General features: G+C 49.2%; 1 protein-coding gene across 1 annotated transcript; it reads right to left on the bottom strand.

Annotated features, from left to right (window-relative positions):
* Window positions 1–1,262: 1,262 nt before the first annotated feature.
* On the bottom strand, window positions 1,263–20,093 carry ESPNL (espin like). Its single transcript, XM_045031054.1, has 6 exons — window positions 19,984–20,093; window positions 10,230–10,385; window positions 8,835–8,928; window positions 6,989–7,104; window positions 5,214–5,411; window positions 1,263–4,086 (listed from the first exon to the last, which is right to left on the bottom strand). Exons 2-6 carry the CDS (start codon window positions 10,266–10,268, stop codon window positions 2,524–2,526), a joined length of 2,010 nt encoding a protein of 669 aa, XP_044886989.1. The 5' UTR covers window positions 10,269–10,385; window positions 19,984–20,093; the 3' UTR covers window positions 1,263–2,523.
* Between the last annotated feature and the right edge of the window lie 225 nt (window positions 20,094–20,318).

Raw genomic sequence — 20,318 nt, 5'->3', positions numbered from 1 at the left:
CTGCCGGAACCTTGCCAACCGGGGTCCTGGCCGCAGGCCCCGCTCAGCCACTGCTGGCCTAGTGAAGAGAACCCCAGACCAGCAGCGGGCTGAGTGGGCCAGTGGTGTAAGATCAGCATTTTAATTTAATTTTAAATGAAGCTTCTTAAACATTTTGAAAACCTTGTTTATTTTACAACACAACACTAGTTTAGTTATATAATATATAGACTTATAGAGAGAGACCTTCTAAAAAATATTAAAATGTATTACCGGCACATGAAACCTTAAATTAAAGTTTATAAATGACGACTCGGCACAGCACTTCTGAAAGGTTCCGACCCCCATTCTAAACAGTCAATAACTCTGTGCCCGTGAATATATTTTCTCCTCTCCTATCTACCATTTGCATTACTCTTGGCTAAATATAGTATGATATGCTACTTATCTCGCTCCTTAGATTGGAGGCCTTTAAGTGGCTCCATACCCCTCCCGCAGGAATGTCCACAAATATATCAAGAGAGCAGTGACACTGGAACCAAGATCTGTAGCTTTCCCACCCTCAGCAGAGAGCCTGATTCTAGGGTCACACGTAGCAGGGGAAAGTGGAGTGACAGTACAACAGTGTAGGACTGATGAGAGTGTGAGCACAATCAGGTGCTGCTTCCTCAGAGTGCCCAGAGCTGTCTGGGGAGTAGAGACCCTGCCTACAGCCTTACCTTTGGGACTCTTCTGGGTGCTCATTGATATCTACTCACATCCCAGTACACATGGGCAGCTTTTTCCTCCTTCATCCCTGGGCTGTAACAGTGAAACCTCAGAATTTCATAGATCCAGAGATTTTGAGGCCATTGTAATCATCTAGTCTGACCTTCTGCACAACACAGGCCAGAGAACTTCACCCAGAACTTGGTTTTGGGCTCGATCATATCCTTTAGAAAGACTTCCAGTCTCTAAAGACTCCAGGTGGTGCAGAATGTGCCCAACCCTTTGACGAGTGATTCCCAAGGTAATGAACCCAATTCAATGAATTGTCAAGAAAAACCGATGATTTCAGTGAGACAGAAAACTGTTTATTAAGCCTCAGCCCATGGGAAAATCAATACTATTTAAAAGTTTATACAAAGAAAAAGTGTGAGCTTTTTTAAAAGAAACAATTATAAAATGAAAATATGATTCAGTCTGTAATCATAACAGGAGATGCTGTACCAAGGAAGAAAGATTCTTTCTTTTGGAGAATTGTAGTAAATCAGTAGTGTTTTCTGTTTGCTATTTAACTACTTTTGAACGAATCACTTAGGTGTTCACTGGGGATTTTTGATCTTTACAGAACCCCAACTCATGCAGGCTATGGAGGTGAAATGGTCACGAAGTGCCAGGTTTCTCCTCTCTCGCTGTGGTGTAAATCAGGAGTCACCCCACTGAAATCCCTGCAGTTACATGTAAGTGAAAAGACAATCAGGCTCAGTCCTGGCATTGGCTCACAATCACCCGTCCATTGCCTTATTTGTAATCTTTGACTTGTGGCACGCTGCCATTTACTTTCCCCCTTTGGGACCCTTGTTGAGATGATGCACAATCCAGTCACTAAAAGGTGAGGGGAGCTCCTTCTTGAGCCCAACAATGATGTTCCAAGCACGAGCCAGAGATGACCTGAGCCCTTCCCTCCCCTTCCTCCCTGGAATTCCCTGCCTCTGCCTGCTGACCACCACAGGTCCACCCCAAGCCAGAGCATTGCTCGGCTTTAATATCCCACAGCTCCTCTCCTGAGCTCCTCACAACACTTTCCCTCGGCTCAGACACTCCACATGTACCTCCCTGTGCAGTCCATGTCAGTCTCTGCACTGGTCAGGAGAGGGCAAGGGTGACATATGCAGGGCCATCAGTTTCCAGCAGCCTAGCATGAGGCTGCTGGCCTTTTACTGCTGCCAATCATTTCCTTAGCTTCCATTGCTGGTTGCACTTGTATTTGTCGTTCGATACTCCCTGTACCGTCAAAGCCATCCCATGGTACCAGGGTCTGTGCGTGTTTGTGCAGAGGGCAGCCCATTGACAGGTTCAGCTCCATCTGGATCTTTCCATAGTGTTTAAAGTCATGCTATGCAGACAAAGAATCATGGAGATTCTCCTGCCAGAGATGAAATAGCTAATCCTCACCTGTTCGCACAGCAAAGGAGGGTGGGCTGGGGTGGAGAGCAGTCTTGTTTAAGAGATGGCAGCTGGCTTGAAAAGAAGAGGCATCCCACATCTTAACCACTGAAAAGGCAGAGAGGAAGAATCTCGGAGTAGACTGTCAAAGGCACAATGAGAGCTGGGTGCCGAATTCCCATTTGTGCCTTGGAAACTCTTCCTGCTGGTTCCGAAATTTCTCCCTCAGGACAGGCAACCTGCTTCATGAAAAAATTCTGAACCCTTCTAGGCATATTCCTTGCAGTATCTGAGAGATGGGGAGGAGGAGGAACCAGCATCCCAGGAGCAATCCAACCCCCAAACTCCCATTCACACAAGGCCAAGGGAAGGCAGTTCCAACATGGCCAAAAGAGCTCACTCCTCAAAGTTGAAGATCTCGGCTTCTTTCTCCTTCCAGAAGGCAAAGCTGCGGTCAATGTACCTGCAGATCTCATCATTGTTGAAGCTGCCTAGCTCAGAACAGTTTCCTGGATCATATCCAGCCTGCTCAAGAGCAGCGCTCCGAACCCTAACTCTGGACACTGGCTTTAGAGTGCTTTCTGCTGATGCTCTGCTTGGTTCCAGCTCCCTGGCTGGGTCCTTGGTGTTACCAAAAAACCGTAACTTAATGTCCTCAAAACTGTCTTTCCAGCCTCGCTTGCCAGCACTGATTTCATCAGTCACTGCCTTGTGGAAGGCTCGCACAGTCTCCCAGGGGTATCTGCCCAAGTGGTCAAACACCTCAAAGCAGAGGAGGTGCCTCATTTTCCGTTCCTCCTGAGGAAGGTCCAGCTCCAGGATGTGGAAGTAGCCAAGCATAAAGAGGTCAAGGGTCAGGCTGTTGTAATCAGTGGGCATCCCATTGACGTGGGGCAGGAACTGCTCTGGGGAATAGATAGCCTGCTGGCGGTTCAGGCGCCGGATCTGTTGTGAGGGCACCTGAGAGATGATGTCCTTCCAGTTGCCAATCAGGTTCTTGATGGTGCTCCTTTGCTGAATTAAATAGCCCAGTTTGCTCATTTCCACCACTGGCTTCTCCTCAGGAATCTGTTCCTTTCTGACCTCTGCAGCAGCCTTCACCTCTCTTATTTTCCTGACTCTCTGGGACTCAAGTGTTTTCCTGGCTGTGATTTTCAAGGAAGGCATGTAAGCAGATTTCTTCCAGTGGCTCAGAAAGAGCATCACTATTCGTTCTTTCCTGAGGCTAGTGGGCTCTGCCATTGGAACAAGAGACCTGCTCACATCTGAGGAAGCCTCTTTGCAGCTGATCCCAGAGACACTGGCATTCTCCATATCTCCACATGCATGTTCTTCACAGACTAGTTTTCTCTGGCTCTTACTGGTGCTCCACTGCTTTTGAGAAATAAGATCCTCACCTGACCAGCACCCTCCTGAGTGTTCCCAAGGCGTGGCCTCCACCCCTCGGAGCTCCAAGGCCATTCTTTGTCCTGGGAGAACATGTTTCTCAAAATTACCTCTCAGCTTCCTGACAGAGACGCCACACTCCAGGATCTCCCTCTCTGCACTGCCTCCAGGAGGGTACTTCCCCTCACCAGGCCTGGATGGTTCTTTAGGGGATGGCATCTCCGCCTCCTTCCTCAGGCCGTTTACATTAGTGAGCAGCACGGACATGCTTTTTACCATGCCAGAGATGCGGCTGCACCAGATAGGGAGCGCCTGGCCATCCTGGTGCAGGAGTTGTCTGTTGACGGTGATATGGACAATGGGGGCAGGAAGGATGGTCTGCAGCTCCTCCACCAGGCGCCCCAGCTCTCTTTCACACTCCTGACATCTCTTCCTCAGCTGCAGATTCTCAATCTGCTTCTCCAAGTAAAGTAGGTCGTCCTCGGTCAGCAGCTCCCCGAAGGGGCCCAGGATACCATTGTGGGCCTGTGAATACCTCCAGTCCCCCATCTCCACCGAACTGCCTCCACTGCTCTGCATGCGGGAGACAGAAAGTGAGAGACTGCAGGAGGTCATTAATGTAATCTTCTAGAGCCAGGGCTTCAGGTGACCCCCCCCACACACGCACACACTGGCGTGACACAAGCGCACTGACACCCCAGCAGTATGATGAACGTGCACAGGATTTGGCTCCCACAGCTTCTACGACTGGTGATTAGAGAGGTTGTGACTGCTAAAGAACAGAGAAGGCTCCTTAACACACAGGTCCACACAGGCTCCCTAACACACAGGTCCAGGGCTCCCCCTTGCTTTGAGAAGGTCTCTGTGTCTATTGTTCTAAGGGGCACGTTGGCTTGAAAGTCATTTGCATTGTCTGAGTGCACAGTCCTTGCTCTAGCATCACGTAGCTTTCATTGGGTCTGCACTGGAGCTGGACAACATGGTTTTGACTGATTATTTCAATGAAAAAAAAAACTAGCATTTTCGAGTCCTGAAACGTATTTGTCAAGTTGGAGTCAAATTCAGTGAAAGATTTTGGTTGAACTTTTTTTTTCAAAAGAATTGAAAAGTTTGTGACCGTTTTGTATCAAAATGTTTCATTTCGACTCTTCAATTTGAAATGGCTTTTTGAATTGACAAAAAAAGGGTGAAACACTTCAAAAACGACTGATTCAAAGCACAAACAAACAAAAATCACTTCAAGTTGACTCTAAACATCTCAAGTCAACTAAAACAACTCTTTTACTTGAATTTTCATTTTGAAAAAACTTTGGGGAAAGAAAGATTTTGGTTTGAATCGAACTGGAATTTTCCTCAGAAATGTTGGTTCGGGCCCCCCTCGAACCAAAAATTTGGGAGGCCTTTGTCTGCACTGAGCTTCAAGAATAGACAAAGGCCTGAACCCTGCCCTGCCCTAGGACTGTGGGTTGGACCCTCATGTAGTTCTACTGAAGTGACTGTACCAGTGATGGAAAACCAGGAGTGCAATGATCTCATGACATTAGAATTCAGGACTGAAGTAAGGCATGACATAGCTGAGAGAAAGTTAGGGAGTGAGCTGGGGAGAAGCAAGAGGAACAAGCAAATCAAAGAGAAGCCTATAAAGACTTTTAACCCAGCCTAAAACAGCCAGTTCTCCTTCGTTCAGTGCAGTACCATACCTTCCTGCCCTTGCCCTCTTCTGCTTCCAGCCGAGCCTGCAGCTTCCTCACCATCACCTGCCGCTTCCACTCGGGAATCGAGTGGCCTTGTTCATCATGGGTGGGCACCAGGGCATCGAGGTCTGATGGGTACGGCTCATCCAGTGTTGGGGAGATGCAGCTGCTCTGCACAGGATCTGCTGGTGCAGTCTTCTCGCCCTGCGCAATGATAGGAGTCACAGCTCATGTTTTTCCAGTACAGCTGGTTTTTAAGAGGACTGGTTTTACCAAAGGGAGGTGAGGTAGGAGCACATAGGGTCAGACCCTCCTGCCGATGCTGGCTGGGTTGCTCTGGTCAGACAGGCAAAGCAGCTTTGTGTAGGGGAGAGGTGCTAGGGTAGGTCAGGGGGTGGCCTGGGATGGAAGGGACTATGTCTGGAGCGTATTTCAATTCTGGACCAGCAGAGCGGCCACCAGGAGCTGTTCCAGCCATTAGGAGCTGTTCCAGCCACCATAGCTTAGACTGGCCTCGAGGCTGCTCTAAGATACTCTGAGGGTCAAACTGACCTCTATGTGCACTCCTGACTGACGGGGATCTAGAGGGCTTTAAGACACCACCTTGCCCCCTCAGCACAGCTCAGCAAGATTTGGGGCTCTAGCCCAAGATCCAATTCCAAGAGTCTGTCTTGGAGAAATTTGCGCTCTGAATTTCACACAATGAGTGTGTGTTTCCACACCCAACCCTTCCAGCCACCCATCAGCACTGCAGGCTGGGAGCCCAGGGTATGGAGTGCCCACCTACTGCCAGGCTGAATTGCTGAGAGCTGGAGTGTGTGCAGATAACTAAAGGGCAAGGCTGTGACATGCACTAGCACCATCCAGAGGCCCTGGCAGATGGAACATGCTCAGGTTGTGAGGGACGGGAGCCTCAGGGGCAAAGCATCTTCTCCAGCCACGTTTGGGTGTGTTCAGAGCAGGGCAGCACCTTCAGCAGCACAGCAGCCACTAATGTAATGCTTGAGCACAGATGTTCACAAGGGCCGGCGGGAGTTAGGTGCCAAACTCCCGGCACCAGGCCTTGGCACCAGCTACATCCTGGTCAGCAAGTCAGCCCTCTGATGTGCTGTGACAACCAGGGTTTGGGGGGATGGAAATGGCCAGTAACGGTTTTGATCATTTTCTTAACACAAATTTTGAAAATAAAATATTGAATGAGGCACAAAAATGTTTGTGAAACATGTTGACTGTTGAAAGGACAAATGTCTCACATGCCACAACTTCACCCATTCTCCTGATTTCTAGAAGCAATCCAAATGGCCTTGGAGGCGTGGGGGGGAAGGCAAGGAACCTGAGTAAATACCTTGCCAGCACTGTCCCCTGGGGTTTGTTCTGTTGGCTGCTGACACAGATTGCAGCAGTGGTAACTATAATGGGATGTTAGTGTGGCTTTGTGCTATTCCACAGCCAGTCTATGCAGCTGCTGGAAGATCTACCCTCTTTAGGCAGAATCCTCTGGTGGTATAGAGCCACCATTATGGCTTCTACACCACTCCCCAGCTTGCAGCCAGCAGAGTGGCTGGGGCTGGGAGAAAGGGAGTATCCAACTCAGGAAAGATGGGTGGTGCCACAGACAACAAATTGTAGCTGAATGGGGATTGTTGCCTTGAGAACTGATCAGAAACCTGGGAAGTTCTGCTGAAGAGGCATCCCTGAAGAGCAAAGGAGAGGTCAAGTGGAAATAAACAGAAAGGGAGAGAAAGTCCAAAGGGAGCTGCAAGGATGAGTGAGCAACATACAGAGTGTGCAAACAAGGCTGTGATCCTGGCCTTCTGCAGGGATTTGCTGAGCTTCGGCTCTGCTATGAGTGGTTTGCTGGGCTCGCTGGGTTTCAGCATGTTGAAGGACCTTGTGGCTGGAAGGGAGAGAAGAAATACAGGCTTATGTAAAATATCAGAGGGGTAGCCATGTTAGTCTGGATCTGTAAAAGCAGCAAAAAGTTCTGTGGCACCTTATAGACTAACTAACAGACGTATTGGAGCATGAGCTTTCGTGGGTGAATACCCACTTCGTCGGATGCATGCAGTGGAAATTTCCAGAGGAAGGTATAAATATGCAAGCAAGAATCAGCTAGAGATAATGAGGTTAGTTCAGTCAGGGAGGATGAGGCCCTCTTCTTGCAGCTGAGATGTGAACACCAAGGGAGGAGAAACTGCTTTTGTAGTTGGCTAGCCATTCACAGTCTTTGTTTAATCCTGAGCTGATGGTGTCAAATTTGCAGATGAACTGAAGCTCAGCAGTTTCTCTTTGAAGTCTGGTCCTGAAGTTTTTTTGCTGCAGGATGGCTACCTTTAAATCTGCTATTATATGTCTAAGGAGATGGAAGTGTTCTCCTACAGGTTTTTGTATATTGCCATTCCTAATATCTGACTTGTGTCCATTTATCCTTTTACGTAGGGACTGTCCAGTTTGGTTGATGTACATAGCAGAGGGGCATTGCTGGCATATGATGGCGTATATTACATTGGTGGATGTGCAAGTGAATGAACCGGTGATGGTGTGGCTGATCTGGTTAGGTCCTGTGATGGTGTCACTGATGTAGATATGTGGGCAGAGTTGGCATTGAGGTTTGTTGCATGGATTGGTTCCTGAGTTAGAGTTGCTATTGTGTGGTGTAGTTGCTGGTGAGAATATGCTTCAGGTTGGCGGGTTGTCTGTGGGCGAGGACTGGCCTGCCACCCAAGGCCTGTGAAAATGAGGGATCGTTGTCCAGGATGGGTTGTAGATCAAATTTCAGGACCAGACTTCAAAGAGAAACTGCTGAGCTTCAGTTCATCTAACTAGCCAACTACAAAAGCAGTTTCTCCTCCCTTGGTGTTCACACCTCAACTGCTAGAAGAGGGCCTCATCCTCCCTGATTGAACTAACCTCATTATCTCTAGCCTGATTCTTGCTGGCATATTTATACCGGTCTCTGGAAATTTCCACTACATGCATCCGATGAAGTGGGTATTCACCCACGAAAGCTCAGGCTTATGTAAAAGAGGTTCAGGGCAATGGGAAGAGTAGGGGATGCAGTTCTCCATCGAATGGCGACCCTGCCCTTTACAGGCTGTATGCTTGGGGACAGAGAGCAAGTGAGAATAATTTTAAGAGGGTATTTCGCTTTAGCATTACAGTGATTTGCATGATTAAGAATACAGACTGAGTGATGGTATTCATCAGCAAGGGAAGTCAATACTCCATTAGCCCTCCAGCAAAACCCAATCACCCTAGAGAACACATTTTAAATAATTACAACATTTACAGCCATTTCCAGTTTCACTGTATAATGTTTGAAAATATAATACAAACACTTTGGGGCAGTTTTCAGCTGGTGTAGATGATACAGTTCCATGGAAGTCAATTTTCAGTTTTAATGAAGTCAATGGCTTGAGGCCAGTTGACACCAGCTGAGGATCTGACCCATACAGTGCATAAATATTTGCTATTTTACAGTTCCTGTGAACACGGATAGTCACTAGTATATACCACTGAAATACTACAGGATTGCCCCTGGCCATTTAACAGCAGAACAGCCAGGAAGCTCTGACACCCACATCTGTTGCTGAGAGTTTCAGAAGAAATACGAGAGCCTGTACTCACTGGCTATGTTCTGGTGTGTGTGGATAATTCCTTCTTTCACCATGGCTAGCGTGTGGCTTACTCCCATCGGCAGAGGATTCACTGAGGCCAGAGCCTAGAAAGACACAGAGAAGGAAGGGCTCTTTCACCTCTGAAAATGTGAAACACCTTTCAGTGTCTACATCTTCCAATATAACATCGGGTCTTTCTACTGCTTTTCCTTTTGACTCCACCAATTAGAGCAGCTTCATGGCCACTTACTGGTAGTGCCAGTTAGCACAGCAGCACTGTGAGTGTCCCCACAGCTCTTGCCTTCCCAATGTCAGCTGGCATCAAGCATACATAGCCCTGCCAATGTTAGGGGTTATGCATACCCACACAGCACTGCAGATTCCAGTCAGGTGAGATTCCTCACTGCTCCTTACTGGGAGATTCAGGACTTGAGTGGACTACTCACAGAAAAACGACAAACAACCCGCACTTCTTTGATGTTTTTGCCCCTTTTTCTGTTCCCAAATTATCCCTGAACAGACTTAGATTTTTACAAATGTGTTTCATTATCTGAAATTATGTGTTGAATTATGTGTTTCAACTTAAAGATTCCTTGTAAATTACTGGATGAGACTTCTGGTATTTGCCATTTGTAATTCGCTCACATGTCCTGAGTTACTTGCTATTGTTCCTGTGACCTGATTGGATATTTGCCAATCCCTCAGCTACTTCTTTTCAGTTTCAGCTCAAGCAGTTGCGCCAATACATGTTGGCACAAGTATTTGTGAAACTCTCCTGTTCCACAAATGTTCTTTGGAAGAAAATTCCCTACAAAAATGTTCAGGAAAGACAAATATAAAAGGTTGTAAAAAGCAACAGAAAGTCCTGTGGCACCTTTAAGACTAACAGATGTATTGGAGCATAAGCTTTTGCGGATGAATACCCACTTCGTCAGACATCTGACAAAGTGGGTATTCATCCACGAAAGCTTATGCTTCAATACATCTGTTAGTCTTAAAGGTGCCACAGGACTCTCTGTTGCTTTTTACAGATCCAGACTAACACGACTACCCCTCTGATAAAAGGTTGTGAATACTATGGAAGGAAATTCATGGGGCTAGAGTCTGCTGTCACTTACACCGGAAATTCAGGGAGCCGTGCCAGTGTAAAACAGACATAAGCAAGAGGAAAATCAGGTCTAGTGTTGACATTCAAATAAATGTTTGCAGAATTTTCCCAGCTCTAGTTAAGCAGTTTCTTTTAAGATACCTTTCCACTATTCATTTTTCCAGTCATGTGCCAGAGACATACCTATTTTATTTTGACACAATCAAACAACGGGAAAGTTGATCTCCTCCAGGAACCTTCCAAAGAAGCAAAGACGAGCTCTGTCTTACACCAACCCCCCAGCAGGCAGTAGGGTACCTTGCCATTCTCCATCATGGTGATGGCCTCGCTTGACATTCTGAGGCGTGCTTGTCCACTCTCCGGTCGGTAGTAGTCACCAGTGTGCTGACTCTTTATTACTGGGATCTTGGCCACTTGACCCTTCTGGCTGCTAGAAGTCCTCCACTGAGCAGACTACTGGGACACAGACAACTATGAAAGAGGAAGCACAGGGAAGCACAACACTTGACCATCCATTTGCCCAGTGCAGGGGGGAATGAACAATTATCCCCCAGGGAGGAGTTTGGGAGTGATCGGTCTGTTAGTTTGGCCTCTTCCACAGTGGCCTCCCTTAAACCATAGGTTACTGCTGTGAGACAGATCTCATTCTCCTCAGGGGAAGGAACCAGTGCACCTGTCACAATAATGCCACATGGAAATTGGTTCTAATCCTGCTCGTCCTCATTTGGAAGGACTGTTATTAAAAAAAGAAGCCACAGAGATGGAGTAGCAGAGGACCTCCTGCTCAGCAACACTGATCACCTGCATAAAGAAAGGACCCTGCACCACACTATAACTCTGACTGATTTCAGCGTGCAGCACAACAGGGCAAGATGTCAGGTTTTTTGAGAGGGGTGGGAGGGATGTGGGGGGATGTTCCAAAGCTCTGATACCAAACGGAACATGGTAACAGACACAGAGACACACGCCGTTACCCATGTCCCTTCACATCATCAGTGCCAGTAGGTTTAGGCACTAGCCTGTCACTGACTACAGCCCAAATGAATATAGAGTCATTGCTCTAGTGGTCCCTTCAACTCATCCAGCCTGAGCTCCGTATGGCACAGGCCATCAGCACCACCCAGCACCTGCACACTGGACCGGACAACCAAAATGAGACCAAAGTCTCACAGCCCCTAGGAGACCAGACTATTACATGCCACAGGCAGAGAACAGGAGGTGTCCCAGCGCCAGAGGACCCCACAGTGCAGGGAAATGATTAAGTGAGATACACCCAGATAATCTAGCAAGTGACCTGCACCCACACGCTGCTGAGGAAGATGAAAACCTCCAAGGTCAAGGCCAGTCTGAGCTGGGGTGAAATTCCTTCCTGACCCCACACATGGCGATCAGTTAGACCCTGAGCATGTGATCAAGAACCAGCCAGCCACACAGCTGAGAGAGAGAATACTGGGTGTCTCCACAGAGCCCTGGCCCATTCCACCAAGTGTCCCATCTCCAGCTGTGGCTGTACTTAATGCTTCAGAGGAAGAAGATAAAAAACTCTTCCAGAATACATGGGGCGGGGTGGGGGGGAATCCCTTCCTGACTCCTGCAGGTGGCTGGCAGAAGTCCTGAAACATGAGCTTTAGGAACATAAGGCATAAATTGGAAGTGACCCCCCCCAGGGCTGCCAAGCCCTGCCTTGCACCATAACAAACAATCCCATCATGCAATTGCACTCATACATTTGTCCAGGTCTCTCTCAAAACTAGTTAAGTTGTTTGTCCACACAATTCCTACTGGGATGCTGTTCCAGAACCTCACCTCTCTGATGGTTAGAAGCCTTCTTCTAATTTCCAGCATAAATTTATTTGTGGACAGTTTATACCACTTTGTTCTTGTGCCAACATTACCCTTTAGCTTAAATGAGCTTCACTCTCCCTGGTATTTACTCTACAATGAATTTATAGAAAGCAATCGTATCCCCTCTCAGCCTCCTTTTTGTGAGACTAAACAAGACAAGCTCTTTCAGTCTCCTCTCAGATGATAGACCCTCTGTTCCCTTGACATCTAGTAGCTCTTCTCTGCATCTGTTCTACCATCACAAAAGATGGATTTAAACTGTGTAACCAGAACAGTTCATAGTATTCCAAATGAGGTATCCCCAATGGCATATACTGTGGCATTACCACTTCCCTATCTCGACTGGAATGTCTTACCTGATACCCCATTTGCCTTTTTTACAGCTGCATCACATTGGTGGTGATGGACCCCCACACCCAGGTCTCTCTCCTCCGCGGTCACTCCCAACTGATGAACCCCCAGCATGTAGCATAAATTCTTATTAGACCCTAAGTGCATGACCATGCACAGTAGAGCTTTGGAGGGCACCATAAATCACTACTTGAATCTCTCTGCTGTTCTAATTGACCTTTTCTGCCAGCTGTGCAGTGTTTTAGGCCACGGGCACCGACCCCAGCTCCTACTGGGATTCTCATTGAGGGAAATGGGAGGAGCAGAGGGTACGAAGGACACTGACTGGCTGGTACACAAAAGTACAAATTGCAGAAGCCTTGCAACCCTTTGCATAGCAGTTGCCAATGGGCTCCATCAGTGGCACATTAAGGTCAAGGGATTACCTTGCACAGATTTTTTTGCACAGAATATTCATTTCTATTACCCCAGGTTCTAAGTAGTGATGTAAGAGCCCATCTAAGTGTTAGCTAGAAGAAGCACCTGGGGATGAGCCATCCTCCAAGAAAGGTAAGCCAACCTCAGGGAAAGAGCAGTAGGCACCTGAGTCATAGCAAAAAGTGGAAAGACTGTAAAACAAAGTCTCATCACACTGGCTGCTTAGCACAGAGTGATACCAACCACAGTGCCTTACTAATGTACCTACCAGCCAATAGACTCTCTAGGCAATTGACACAATGCAATAAAGTGTGTTTAATTCAGGAAGTAAATGTAGGGTTTTGAACAAATGTTTGGTCCTCATTTTCAGTCAATCGAATGCCTAGAAGTTTCAGTCTTCTGGCCAGGTCTCAGCGTGAATTGTTAATTTGATCAAGTGAACTGTTTGATTGTAACACACATACAGTTCTGCTACACCAATGAAGCCCTTAGGAGAATACACCACCTGTATCAGGAGTGCTCCAAACCATGATCTATTATCTGCTAGTGTAGTAACCCTCTGAGATAGGACATTATGGGTTTGACTCCCTCCAGTGCTGCAGGGGCTGCAATCTGCACCCTCCTGCACCAGCAGGGAAGTTCTAACAGAAGGGTAGAATTCACCCTCTGCCATTCTCTGGCCATTCCACTGGGAATTTATGCCTGGGACACCACAGGAGCACCCCATACTGACACTGCCTGGAAGTTGCACTGGTTCACTACATCTCTGGGGTGACCTGCTTGGGCTGGTGCCAGCCCAGCTCAGGAAGCGACTAATGCATGATACGTTCAGTACAGTGGGATTACATATCTGTCAGGTCCTGTATGAACTCAGGATAGTGTCCCAGGCAGCACTGGCCAGGCTAAATATACTTCCTGTCTAAATAAAATTGGCAAAAAGTGATCCATCCTCATAGCTAGGTCCTGAGCAATGCAGTTACAGACATTTTAAAAGACATGAATCATTATTTGACAAATGTATTAGACTGAGCTTGTAACTTACCTGAGTTTTTGTAGCAGCAGAGATCTCTCTGATAAGAGTCCTGTAGTGTCAGTCAAAATGATGCACTACTGTACTAGGTCAGTAAACTCATTAACTATATGATTGACAAGGAATATTCATAATAATCCTTACAATGAACGAAACATGTAAGCATGCAGCCTGCTCTTTTCTAGGGCACTAGCCCTTACTCGGGGATCAGTATTTACATTGCTTCATCATCAACTCTTTACAATCTATTGGAGAAGCATGATTATCCCAAAAGGACTGGGAGATCAATTCCTAACATAGTATGCTGAGTGCCCCCTCCCACTCCTCTATGCAGTTTATCTCTGCTGGGAGTTGTGTGCATGTATGCACACGCTGTACAGCGTTCTGATTAGACTCCCTTTTAGGCTAGCATTTGGAGTGTTTGTAGAATCCAGAGCTGTGAGCTGACGGGCAGAGCACAGAAAACTATGCTGAATAGAAGACTAATCCGGCACAAGCTCAGCTTGATCAACTAGCTGCTGTCTTTCCTTCTTTCCTTTTACTTTCTATTTCATCCTGTCAGCTTTGGAGCATTTTGTTCTTGTTGCAAAGGAATCAGTATGAACTTTTTTGGTAACATTAGGTCTCAGCTCCAAGATTCAGAGAATTCAAGGCCAGAAGGGACTGTTACGATCATCTAGTCTGAGCCCTTGTTGACCCAGTCCATCAAACGTCATCCTGTGATTCCTGTACCAAGCCCATTACTTTCTCATTCAGCTAGAGCAACTCTTCTAGAAAGACATCCAGCCGTTCTGGAGCTCAGCTCCCAGTAAGCCCAGAGCAGCTTAGTTACTCCTTCATGTTTGCAGCATGTCACTGAATTTAGAAGGTAGAGATGGAGGAGCAAGGTCCTGTGAACTGCTGGATTATGAAACTCTCTGCCAGTTACTATCCTTTACTGATCAACTAGGAGAGATTTAGCAGGAGTGAGACTCTTTGGAGTACAGAAAAAGCCCTGAAGATACTAGTCCTGACAAGAACATGCTTCTATTCTCCACTGTGTTTTCAGGTTGAGAACTGAAACCACATCTCCTGATATCAGTGATTCATGTCTGGATCCTGGAGCACAAAGACCACATTCACACACAACCTGCTTAGGCTGAAGTACAGAGGCAAGCAGTCAAGGCTCTACCTCTGTCCATGGGTGGGTTGGCAAGATTTCCCTTCTCCCTGGGGCAAGCTAATGGCAGGAATGCAGTCTCACTGAACCAATAGGGGGCACCATGGCAACAGAGATAAAGAGGAGTCTGGTTTAGTGAGGCCCCATGAGCCAAAACTACAGCCTAAAACTAAATCTGTATGAGAGGATACATACCAGTGCCACCCCTCCAGTCCTGTCCAGTGTTCATCTGAAGCACCCTCCACAGGGGAGGAGAGGGTAAAATTCTGCTGTGGATCCAGAGCTTTGGAAGCTCAGAATTGGGATGGCCAAGGAATCATTGCTGGTCCCAGGTGGCTTCCTGACAGGAGAAACTGGAGCTCCCAGCCCTTTAGCTTGGAGACAGTCAGAAACTGTATAGTGCAGCAAGAGGAGGTGGCAGGAGGGGAGGTCAGAGCGTCACAATTAGCATTGCATTAATATTTGAAGGCTAGGAGTCAAGTGGCAAGCAGCTTGGGATGGGAGGGGCCTGGATCTTTTACCTGAGGCCATTATGGGAAAGATTTGCTTGGCTGCCTCCACTCCCTCCCCTCTGGCTCCCCACTGCTATTTCTGAAAGCTACTGACTCTATGAAGGGAGGCAGCGCTGCTCAGCCATGCTGGCTGCCGGCTCAGTAGATCCAAGACAGGGAGAGCACCAATGCGAAGTCAGCCTAACAGGACCGATATTTGGAAAAGAGGGAGCAGCCAAGAGGGCTGGGCTCCAGGCACAGGCACCAACACTTGGGGGATGTTGGTTCTTTAACAAAAATCTAAAACAAAGAAAAATAGCAACCTAAGGGGCAGGACAGAGGAGCAAAGCATGGAGGGAATGCTGAGGTCAGAGGCGAGCTCTGGGCTCAATACACCTTTGGCTATCAGCAAGAAGTGAAGGACAGCTGGGGCCATGTGCCCTGTTTATACCCCAGAACCCGGCCCAGCTCCAGGCAACAGCGAACCAAGCAGGTGCTTGGGGCAGCCAATGAAAAGGGGTGGCATGTCCGGGTCTTGGGAGGCAATTTGGTGGCCGGTCCCTCAGTCCCTCTCAGAGGGAAGGACCTGCCACCGAATTGCCACTGAAGAAAGAAGCAGCGCGGTAAATCTGCCGCTCAAGTGCCACCAATCACGGCTTTATCTTTTTTTTTTCCCCGCTTCCCCGCTGGGGGCGACAAAAAAGCTGGAGCCGGGCCTGCCCAGAACCCTGTGTGAGGGCAAGGGCGAGTGATGGCAAGGCTGCTGCTTTCCAGAAGATGCTGAATTTGTGAAACTCTCCTGTTCCAGTGGGGATCTGCAGGGGCACCTCTCAAAGGAAACAGGCTGGTAACCTGTCCTGTCCCTGGTGCTGATTCCCCCGTTTGCTTTGCCCCAGCCATGCACCAGCTGCAGTCTCAATTCTTCATCTGACCATCGCTGTTGACTTTGCCCTTGATCACTGTCCCAATGTCAGATTTCAACATGCACCCAAATCTTGCCATTTGCTTTAACAATATTGCACTGGCTTCCAGTCTGACCACAAACTTTTCAGTGAGGAGCAAAGGGCACTGTGACACCAGATCATCTGTTTACTGCAAAATTCAGACCTGCTGTGTGTTGATCATCTGTGGGGAGGGAAGTCAGAGGGTGCTCTCCCTCCCACAGCACACAAGGGGCCAACATGGGGCAGGATACAGACCTAGCACTCAAGCAGCAGGCCCAGCTAACATACCTATTCTATTCTCATTTCCAGCTGGGCACTAAGCGAGGCGACTAACATCTCTCTCATGTTTGTGCTCTCATTCTCTCCCCAGGGGGAGAACTGGGCATGCAATGGAGTGTTTTATTTCACCAGGGTTGGTTTGTGGTTTTAAATGCACACACTAACACAAACAGACTAGAGAAAGCAGGTCAAAGAATGCACCTTGTGTTTGTGGTGCATGTGATGGGCCTTAGATCTGTTCCACAGTGTGAGATCGGCCTGTGAGAAAGTTCCATCTTCTGCTTTACCATGAAGGTGGAAAGATCCTTTGTGCTAGAGAAGCTGAGTTGTTACCCACACTCCCCATCCTGAAACTCTAGGTTGTTTTTGATATCCTGGGCCCAACACTTTGAAGACAAGGACTGAGTAGGGATGTGGCGAGCGGTGGCTGAGGGCTGAGTAAGGAGAGGGGAAGGAGAGGAGGGACACGTGGTGAGCAGGGAGGGAACTGAGTAGGGGAGGAAGTGGGGCCTGGGTTGCTGCTGGGGCTGAGTGGGGGTGTAGTGTGGGCAGGGCCGTGCGTTGGAAGAGGCAGGATGGGGAGCTAGCCTCCCTGAGGGGAAGCTTCACCTGCTGCCCATGCTTAAACTCCTGGATGTCTGCCACCTCTCTCAGGCAGGACATCAGTATCTCATAGTCAACAGTATCGAATGCTGCAGAGATATCTTGGAGGGTGAGAATGGATGGCTCCCTTTCTCCATTGACAGCAGGAGATCATTCATCAGTGCCATTAGAGCTGTTCCCATCCCATGTCCCAGCCTGAATCCAGAGTGTGTTGTGGCTAGAATGTTGGCCTCAATTAGATTGGCTTGCTGCTGGCCTTTTGCTAGCTTCTCTATGAGCATGCTGAGGAATGAGAGGTTTGACACTGCGAGGCAGTTGGCTAGAATCAATGTGACCAGATTTCTTTGGTGTTACTGTCTGTTTGAAGGAGGAAGGGAAGAGTCCCTCCCTGAATGATGTGTTGGCCATTTCTTCAGAAGTGGCATCAACTGCTTTTAACTAAGGCTGCGAGTCTTTCACGTAAGTCATGGATTCTGTGACTTTCCGGGACCTCTGTGCCTTCTGTAGCAGCTGGCGCAGCAGACCCCAGGGCTGCCTGAGTTGCTGGGGCGGCCCCGGGGCCAGCTGTACCAGTCACTGCTTGGGTGGCCCCAGGCAGCTGATCCTAGGCACTGTCCCAGAGCAGCGGTCCAGGAGCAGCAGCGGAGCCCCAGGCCACCCCACACCCGGAGCAGCAGTGGCAGGGCCCCAGGCCACCTCCCCCACCAGGAGCAGCAGCATCCACTGGAGCCTCCCATCCAGGAGCAGCAGTGTCTGTGGGCGTGCTTCCCCCCAGTACCTAAGACTTAATTAGGGGTATTTTTAGTAAAAGTCATGGACAGGCCGTGACTTTTTGTTTATTGCCTGTGACCCGTGACTAAATCGTAGCCTTACTTATAACTTTCACCAGCCAGGAAAGGAATGGGTCAGATTCACAGGTGTTGGGTTGAGACTCCTTTAGCATACCCAGGACTGCTTGAACGTGCTGAAATCTGGTTGCTTGGTGGGTTTAGAGGGGGAGCAGATCCATGATGCTTTTTGCTGGGTTCTGTTGCAGGCTATAGCCACTTGGGATTGATGAAATGATTGAACTCTCTGGACAACTCTTTAGGGTGGGATTTGGCAACATGGATGGAAGCTGAGAGGAAGGTTCTCTTGATCTGCAGTATAGCTACACTCCTCATCATTCCAGAGCCTTTGGAGGACATGTTCACCTGGCTATGGAGGGTAGCCCCCAGTGGACATCCTGTCTCTGGCAGTTGGCACAAAGGAGGAACACATGGAGCAGCAGTGAAGAGTGTTGCAGGATGTTGGTCTCTTAGGCCCCTGAGCCATCCTGCCCTACAGATGCAGGATAGGGGATAGACTTCCCTATTGCTGCTCTGCTCCCCGTGACGAGCACCTCGCACTTGCAGGAGCATAATTTTGTCCTGAGAAAGGAATGAGCTGCAGAAAGCCCAAACCAATGCTGGCAGGTAACAATGGAAAAGAATCACAGAGTCACTTTCTTCTAACACTGGAACCGCTGTCTAAAGGTCTCTGGGCTGACATCCAAAGCGTCCAGGACCGCAGCTTTTACCCGGTCGTAGTCCCTGGCCTCTTCTGTCGCCAGTCCGCAGTAGGCCGCTTGGGCTGCCCCAGTCAAATACGGGGCCAAAAGAGTGGCCCATTGGTCTCGGGCCCACCCTGCGACGAGGGCCACACGCTCAAATGTGACCAAGAAGGCCTCAGGGTCGTCGTCCAGGCCCATCTTGGTCAGGCGCAGGGGGGCAGCCAAATGTGGGCCCCCCCCGGCGCCCTCCCCCGCTGGCCAGTCGGCGGGGCGGGGTGCGGGGCCCATAAGGTGCTGCAGCTGGTTCCCCAGCTGCTGTATGAGCTGCTGCTGCTGCTCCAGCTGAGCCGCGTGCTGCTGCTGCTGTTGTTGGAGCTGGGCGGCATCTCGTTGCTGCTGCTGCTCCAGTTGGGCGGCATGTTGCTGCTGCTGCTGCTGCAGCTGGGCCGCCTGCTGCCGCTCCTGGCTCTCCACCAGCAGCTGGAACAGCCGTTCCACATCCATGTTCCTGGCTAGAAAGGGGGCGAACCACCGCCCTCTTACCGGCCCCTTCTCACAGGGGCAAGGGTTCAAAGTCCCTGGTCAGGTGCCACTTGTAAACGTGTGGGTCCGGGGCTCAACCCTCCACGGGGAGGAGGGGAGCCACACCGGCCCGTGGTTCTTACGCGGGTTCTGCCCTGTTCCTTTAAGGCTGAGCAACAATGCAAGAGTTAGTCAGGGCTCAGGCCTTCTGCTGCAAGGCTGAGCAACAATATAGTTCAGGGAGCTCAGGCCCTTTGTAGCAGGGGCTGAGCAGTAAACAAACAGTCAGGAAGCTCAGGCCCTTGGTGGCAGGGGCTGAGCAGCAAACAGTACAGAGGGGCTCAGGCCCTTTGGTGCAGGGGCTGAGCAATAAACAATTTAGGAAGGCCCAGGCCCTGGATTAGGGCAGGGCAACAACAATTAGGGCTCAGGCCCGTAGGTGCAGGGGCTGAGCACTGGGGTGAGGGGGAAAACTGCCACCCGCAAGGGGGGTGGCAGGGGGGACGCAGGCCCACCCACTCCACTGCGTCCCGGCCCGGGTCCCTAGGCAGCGGCTATGACCGCTGACGGTCAGTGGGGATCCTGACCGCAACAAACTGACATGGGCATTTTATACTTCCAGGTCACCGCCTGACCCTCTGAGGGGCGGACTCACTGCTCTGTAGCCCCGCCCCTTCCGGTGTCCGGGGCTCAACCCTCCCAGGGGAGGAGGGGAGCCACACCGGCCCGTTACAGAGGGCCTTTCCCCTAACAATGCTCACTGAACTGGAGCTGCCTGCTTACCTGAGTCCTGCTCCTACATACACAAGGAGTAACTTCACTCACAGATGTAGCCATATTGACCTCAAGAAGAGCTCTCCCCTGTATCACATTACTTACATGTGTGAATGCTGGCAGGATCAGCCCCCTACAAGGTTCCCATCATTCTGGAACTGTGTCCATTGCTATTTCATCAGAGGGTTATATGCGCTGGTTGGCATTTTCAAAAGAACCCAAGGGAGTTAGGCACCCAGCTCCCATTGAAAGTCAATGAGTGTTGACTCCCATTTGTGCCTTTGAAAATCTCCCCATGGCCCAGGACAATAGTGAAATTGGCATTATCACTGTCCTACAGAGTTTGCCTTTTGTTACTGCTACTCTGTGCCTCTTCTTCAGGCCTCCATACATTATACATGGATATAATGGATGTGCAGAGATAGGTTACAAATGTGTAA

The sequence above is a fragment of the Mauremys mutica genome, chromosome 9 (genome assembly GCF_020497125.1).
Source record: "Mauremys mutica isolate MM-2020 ecotype Southern chromosome 9, ASM2049712v1, whole genome shotgun sequence".
Taxonomy (NCBI): domain Eukaryota; kingdom Metazoa; phylum Chordata; order Testudines; family Geoemydidae; genus Mauremys; species Mauremys mutica.
Note: the sequence above shows the minus strand (reverse complement) of the source record. Positions and strands in the feature narration are given on the sequence as shown.

Coding starts and splice junctions, on each gene's coding strand:
- ESPNL (XM_045031054.1), bottom strand. CDS start 10,268: ATGTCAAGCGAGGCCATCACCATGATGGAGAATGGCAAG. Junction 7,105..8,834: donor CACACACCAGAACATAGCCA/GTGAGTACAGGC, acceptor TCTCCCTTCCAG/CCACAAGGTCCTTCAACATG. Junction 5,412..6,988: donor CAGCCTTGTTTGCACACTCT/GTATGTTGCTCA, acceptor ATCATTGCGCAG/GGCGAGAAGACTGCACCAGC.